The following is a 7185-nucleotide window of genomic DNA, read 5'->3' as shown; positions in this document are numbered from 1 at the left end:
GTTCTGATCAATGCTGTGCTAATAATTATATATTGGCGAAACCCTCGTGGTCTCATATTAATTAATTAGCACGTCTTGCATATAGGGTTAGTGCAACCGAACGCGCCAGGCCAACAACTCAATTCTTTATATACAGGTATGTCATAATAAGTACATATAGACGGGTTCTTTTAATGATTAAATACAAGCTGTATACGACGCCCACACATCGCCGCACATAATGCACGGAAACTTCCGTGAAAATTAACGTTTTTATAACAGTTATTAAATTAGAATTAGATGACCAATGACAAATCTATAAATAGTAGTATCATTTAACTGGCATGACAAGCGTAACTGTGTGAGTAACTATAGGAAATGGATTTAAACCTTGATTAACAGAGTCATCATGTATTTTTGGCTATCCTACGGTCACATCTCTATTGCTTTTCCTTACCATGTCGATCATATTAACAAAGAATAATATAAATATGTTCTATAAGACCTTATTTTCTTTTTTTTAATACCAGTAACGCTAGCTGAAATAATTATAAAATCTTTGCTCACAAAATACGATCACAAAGATGCGCAGGGCAAAGGAGGTCTTCTATCTACCACTCCCTCCATCCAAAACTTATTTCATTTTATAGTTTTTTTTTTCAAATAAGATGGGTATATTTGTAATGTCCATGCGTCTAAGACTTAATCTTTTCATTTTACGGTGCTAAATTAAAATATTTGATCAAAACCCCAGCAGCTATCTTAATACTCATTGATTGTATATATGTATATATATCTTTGTTGTTGTTTATTATATATGAGATGAGTTGATTTTTTCTTAGTGTTGGGAAAAAATGTCTTAGACTTTTGAATGTAGACAGGGGCAGTTCCAAGGGGTGTTCCAGGTGGTCCGTAAATCACCCTTAATTTTAGCCCAGAAGAAACCCTCTTCTAAATTCGGCCCAAATCAATTTCATACAGGCATGGCACATAAAACTATTTATGTTGTATTTTTTAACTTTTAGAGTCACAAATGCTGATTTTAGTAAATTGATAATGTTATAAGATATTATTGCTATATTTCTAACATACTTTGAGCAAATTTTGTATGCACGTATTAAATTTTCGGCGTTATAAAATTTTGAAGCATGGAGTAGGAATGTAGGATCACCCCAAAAAAAAATTTCTGGAACCGTCATTAATTGTAGGTAGTATTACAGTATTAATACCGGTGATTTTGACACAACTTGGAACAGTTGAGGTGTGTAATTAAAGAGCTAGGGACGAGCTCAGGTGGCACTTGGCAGACAGGGCGACTAGTGTACTCAATTAAATCAGTGCACACCGACATGTGAACAATGCCTGTGAACGATGCGAGGCTGCTCCCATTGATAGGAATCCAACAAGAAGGTGGAGGTTGGAGCCATGGGATTCAATGGATGGCTCTTGCAATCCATGGACTTCTTTTTCTGGGCACGACAAGATCGATGGAGAATGACTAGCGTACGTCGAGCGAATGGCACACCCCAATTATTGAGCCGCCTGCGCCTGCAACTCGAGGCCTCTCTCAATTTATTTCTGTGAACTACTTGACTGTTCGTTTCTCACTCTTAGGCCAGTCACAATGGGTGTTTCATTTGAGTGTCATGCGCATTTAATACAGTGACAAGTCAGCAAAAGAGCAATATTTGCATGAAATGGGTAGGAGAGAGAGTAAACTCGTTTCACCATGGTGACACGAGATAGCGCCGTTTCCCAGGTCGCTGAAACGGGGTGAAACAGCATTGAGAGTTCATCGTTTCACCTCCGGGATCCCGTGCGAGCGCTGCTCTTCGCCATCTTCGCGCGCATCGCCGGATTCTTCCCGCGCGAGTCCCCCATCTTCCCGCGCAGCACCTCCATGTTCCCGCCCCCAAAGCACTGGCTCGAAGCTTTTTTCCCCAATCTCACCTGCAACCCTAGCGCCAGACTCAGTCCCCATCGCCCCGTCCGTCCCATACCCTAGCGCAAGAACCACGAGCGGAGATTGCGGAGCTGGATCCACAAGTAGGTGGTGAATCCTGTCCATCTGCCGCCGTCCGCCGTCCAGCAGCCATGGATCCACAAGGAGGTGGTGGATCCCGTCTGAGCGCCGCCGGCAGAGGAGGGAATAAGCGTGGGGGCAAGCAGCTGGGCCTGAAGAGGTCGTCGGCGCCTGCTCCATCACCGGCAACAGCTCAGCCACCGCTGCCTGCAAGTTCCCCTCCTGAAGCTCCATCGCCGGCAACAGTTCAGCCGCCTACTCCATCGTCAAGTCCTGCTGTTGCTGCCCCCAGTTCATCCCCTGCTGTACCGATGTCAACCATGCCCCCATGGCCACCGCAAGGAGCAGGATGGGGCTCTGTACCCCCCAATTTTGCTTTTCTGCAAGGAAACCAACAAGGCCCAAGTTCATGGTATTTTCTCCTTGTCACAGATTATTCACTGTACACTATGATACATGATATGACTCTCTTCTTCATGCATTAGTAATTAGTTCCTGTTTATGCTCAATGAAATTTGTTAGAATCAGTATGTCAGTACATTGGTAATTTGATATATGCCTGAGTAATGAATAGAAAAAATGTAGTATTCAGTATGGATTGCAGTAATACTTTGTTAGTGAAAATTCAGTATTCAGTATGCAGTATGGATTGCGGCTTGTATAACAGAAATTGAAAGCAAAAGATTCAGTTTGCAATCTGGACAGTGTACTGTACAACATGTAATTCACATACGTAAAGCTTGTTAAATATCTCCTTGTCAGTACATTGGTAACAAATGCTTTGAGTGTAAATGCCAAGGGTATCATCCTAACATTGGTATATATTTTTAGCCTTCTGTATGGAATGCAGACATGGTCTTCTTTGCAACCACAGCAACAGCTTGCCCTACACTCTGTGCTGTCGTCATAGCTAACCAAATAACCTGTTAGTACTGATATATATGGTCTTCTTTGCAACCACAGCAACAGCTTGCCCTACATGGTCTTCTGTATGCTTGACTAAACTTGTTACTTGACATATATGCTTGACTGAACTTGTTGCTTGACTGAATTATTCCTTACACATACTGTAGTACTTGCTTGACTGAACTATGTCAGGATCTTATTAAAAAAAATCTATGTCAGCACTGCTACTATGTCAGGATCATCAGTATGATGCTTAAGTAACCTGTTAGTATGTCAGTACTTACTATGTCAGGATCATCTTCTGGAACTTACTATGTTTGATTTTCTTATGCTGCCATCGGTTTCAATTGGATTTGCTTCTTATGTTTTCAGGTTGTATCCTACAGAAGGCTTCGTAAATTTTCTCCAACAGAACTGTCTGCCGCAGCCACAAGAAGGTGAAAATTTTCACCTTGTTGGTCAGACTACCAACACAATGTCTACTCCACCACCAACACCCCAAGCTGCAGCTAACAATACAGTCCAAATTGATATTCATGAAGATGCAATCAATGATGCAAGTGCTAAAAAGAGAAGTTTGAGATATTGGACTCATGATGAGGAAGAGAGATTGGCTAGTGCTTGGTTGAATGCTTCTAAAGATCCCATTCATGGGAATGAAAAGAAAGGTGATACGTTTTGGAAAGAGGTTACTGATGAGTTCAACAGAAAAGGGAATGGGAAGCGTACAAGGGAAATAAATCAATTGAAGGTTCATTGGTCACGCCTCAAATCATCGATTGGAGAATTCAATGATTACTGGACTAAGGTAACTCAAATGAATACAAGCGGATATGACGATGACATGCTGGAGAAGGAGGCACAACAGATGTATGCAAATACATTTGGAAAGCCTTTTGCACTTGTGCATTGGTGGAAGATACTGAGAAAAGAGCCCAAGTGGTGTGCAATGATTGAGAAGGACAAAAACAAGGCTGAAGTGGTTGATATTCCAGATGAACAAAAGCGTCCCATTGGTAGAGAAGCAGCACAAGCCGAGCGCAATGGAAAACGCAAGAAGGACAGTATGTCAGAAGGAATTGTCATCCTAGGGGACAATATTGAAAAAATTATCAAAGTGACGCAAGATCGGAAGCTGGAGCGTGAGAAGGTCACTGAAGCACAGATTCACATTTCAAACGTAAATTTGAAGGCAGCAGAACAGCAAAAAGAAGCAAAGATGTTTGAGGTATACAATTCCCTGCTCACTCAAGATACAAGTAACATGTCTGAAGAACAGAAGGCTCGCCGAGACAAGGCATTACAAAAGCTGGAGGAAAAGTTATTTGCTGACTAAGGTTAGATATCTAATCTAATCTGAGCTGCACTATTATTTATAATAATTAAAGAATGCTGCAATATTTAGTTATATTGTCTGTATATCTGTGCTGCACTATGCAGTCAGCTGCATATCACGAATTTGTCAAATCTGAGCTGCATATCTGTGAATGGTGCAATATTTAGTTATATTAATTACCCAGTGTGAATGATGTATTGCTGTCAGTTTCACATATAGTATGAATGCTGCACTATGCAGTCAGTTTCACATGCAGTGTGAATGCTGCACTAGGCAGTCAGTTTCACATGCAGTGGGCGCCTATTTATGCAGAGTTTAGCCATCTCTCTACTCCTCTCAGAAACTCATTCCCTCTTTTCTCATACGAAGACCTCCTCCCTTTTATCTTTACTGTTTCTCTCTTCTTCAAAGATGTCTGAGCAAAATACTGATGGAAGTCAAGTTCCAGTGAACTTGTTGGATGAGTTCCTGGCTGAGGATGAGATCATAGATGATCTTCTCACTGAAGCCACGGTGGTAGTACAGTCCACTATAGAAGGTCTTCAAAACGAGGCTTCTGACCATCGACATCATCCGAGGAAGCACATCAAGAGGCCACGAGAGGAAGCACATCAGCAACTAGTGAATGATTACTTTTCAGAAAATCCTCTTTACCCTTCCAAAATTTTTCGTCGAAGATTTCGTATGTCTAGGCCACTTTTTCTTCGCATCGTTGAGGCATTAGGCCAGTGGTCAGTGTATTTCACACAAAGGGTGGATGCTGTTAATCGGAAAGGACTCAGTCCACTGCAAAAGTGTACTGCAGCTATTCGCCAGTTGGCTACTGGTAGTGGCGCAGATGAACTAGATGAATATCTGAAGATAGGAGAGACTACAGCAATGGAGGCAATGAAGAATTTTGTCAAAGGTCTTCAAGATGTGTTTGGTGAGAGGTATCTTAGGCGCCCCACCATGGAAGATACCGAACGGCTTCTCCAACTTGGTGAGAAACGTGGTTTTCCTGGAATGTTCGGCAGCATTGACTGCATGCACTGGCATTGGGAAAGATGCCCAGTAGCATGGAAGGGTCAGTTCACTCGTGGAGATCAGAAAGTGCCAACCCTGATTCTTGAGGCTGTGGCATCGCATGATCTTTGGATTTGGCATGCATTTTTTGGAGCAGCGGGTTCCAACAATGATATCAATGTATTGAACCAATCTACTGTATTTATCAAGGAGCTCAAAGGACAAGCTCCTAGAGTCCAGTACATGGTAAATGGGAATCAATACAATACTGGGTATTTTCTTGCTGATGGAATCTACCCTGAATGGGCAGTGTTTGTTAAGTCAATACGACTCCCAAACACTGAAAAGGAGAAATTGTATGCAGATATGCAAGAAGGGGCAAGAAAAGATATCGAGAGAGCCTTTGGTGTATTGCAGCGAAGATTTTGCATCTTAAAACGACCAGCTCGTCTATATGATCGAGGTGTACTGCGAGATGTTGTTCTAGCTTGCATCATACTTCACAATATGATAGTTGAAGATGAGAAGGAAACCAGAATTATTGAAGAAGATTTAGATCTAAATGTGCCTCCTAGTTCATCAACCGTTCAGGAACCTGAGTTCTCTCCTGAACAGAACACACCATTTGATAGAGTTTTAGAAAAAGATATTTCTATCCGAGATCGAGCGGCTCATAACCGACTTAAGAAAGATTTGGTGGAACACATTTGGAATAAGTTTGGTGGTGCTGCACATAGAACTGGAAATTGAGAATCAGTAAATGTAATTATTTTATTTTTCTTGTAATTTATATATCTATGGTCCACTTGTAAATTTCTGAATGCTCATCGCCATATTTTTTAATCTCTGCAGGTTCCAATCTATTTACAGGTTCCCTAAAAAAAAATCTATTTGCAGGTTCCAGTCTGTTGTCTTCACAATGTAAGTTCTGAGAATCAAATCACTATGTTTTTCTCTTTTTTGGTAGCTACAGGGTGTTAGAACATGTGTTATTTTCTTTACTATGCAATTGTGATCCTCCAATATTTATCTACTGCATGTGTAAACCTGTTTGTCATGTCTGAACTACTTTCATTTGTACAGGGTGAAAGAATCAATGAAATCTATGGGTGCATCGTCAATTTGCCTCCAGTTACCTGCTTGTCATCGTCATTTGTAGCTTAGTTCTGTCATATTTCACCTCGAGTTAACATCTATTCAGTTATCTAAACTTTGCTATGTAGTGAACTTGGTTGAATGGTCATTTAAATTTATCAAGTGAACAATCGTACCTATCTGTGCTGAATGCATGTATTTTGTTTTGTGTTCAAGTGGCTACACACGTTTGTGTTACATACGATCCCACTATGTGGCTGGAATTAAATGCCTTGAATTTGCATTGGAAACGCTAGAGTGAAACACAGCATTGAGAAGGTCTGTTTCATTGTACGTTTCAACTTGTTTCATCTTCGTTTCAGCTGATGTGGCGTCTGGGAAACAGTGTAATGAAACACTGCATTGTGAATGGCCTTACTCTCACTCTCTCTCTCTCTCTCTTTTAGAGATAGTTCAATAGTATAGCCAACTACCAGCTCTAATTCATCTATAGCCAATCTAATAGCTCATTTATACAATAGTTACATACTACACTATTAATATCTGGTCCCACCTGTCATACACACAGTACGTCTTGGAGTCCGTGTTATAGCTGGCTACAAATCTGTAGCCCGCTGCTTTCTCTCTCCTTATTTATCTCCTTAAAATATGTTTGTAGCTGGCTTATAGCCTGCTATTGTACCTGCTCTTAGGGGCTTCGTTTCTCACCCCCTGCATAACAACCCCCCCCCCACCATGGCTGCTGTTACTTTTTTTTTTTGAGAGAAGGGTATATTTTACCCGGCCTCTACATCCAACCAGATATATACGGTGGCTGTTGTTACTAAAGGCCCTGTTTACA

The 7185-nt window shown here is 41.2% G+C and overlaps 1 protein-coding gene across 2 annotated transcripts; it reads left to right on the top strand.

Annotated features, from left to right (window-relative positions):
* The first annotated feature begins 1921 nt into the window (after positions 1–1921).
* On the top strand, positions 1922–6580 carry LOC107282091 (glutathione S-transferase T3). 2 transcript variants are annotated; one of them, XM_066303923.1, is made up of 4 exons: positions 1922–2414; positions 3281–4245; positions 6102–6170; positions 6333–6580. In XM_066303923.1, exons 1-2 carry the CDS (start codon positions 2074–2076, stop codon positions 4242–4244), a joined length of 1305 nt encoding a protein of 434 aa, XP_066160020.1. In that variant the 5' UTR covers positions 1922–2073; the 3' UTR covers position 4245; positions 6102–6170; positions 6333–6580. The 2 variants fall into 2 exon arrangements, with proteins under 2 accessions (XP_066160020.1, XP_066160019.1); XM_066303922.1 differs by lacking the exons at positions 1922–2414; positions 3281–4245 and adding an exon at positions 4413–6011 and having other exon boundaries at positions 6333–6553.
* Positions 6581–7185: the final 605 nt, after the last annotated feature.

The sequence above is a fragment of the Oryza sativa genome, chromosome 9, assembly GCF_034140825.1.
Source record: "Oryza sativa Japonica Group chromosome 9, ASM3414082v1".
Classification (NCBI taxonomy): Eukaryota; Viridiplantae; Streptophyta; class Magnoliopsida; order Poales; family Poaceae; genus Oryza; species Oryza sativa.
The sequence above is the reverse complement of the archived record's forward strand: the minus strand, read 5'-3'. Positions and strand labels throughout refer to the sequence as shown.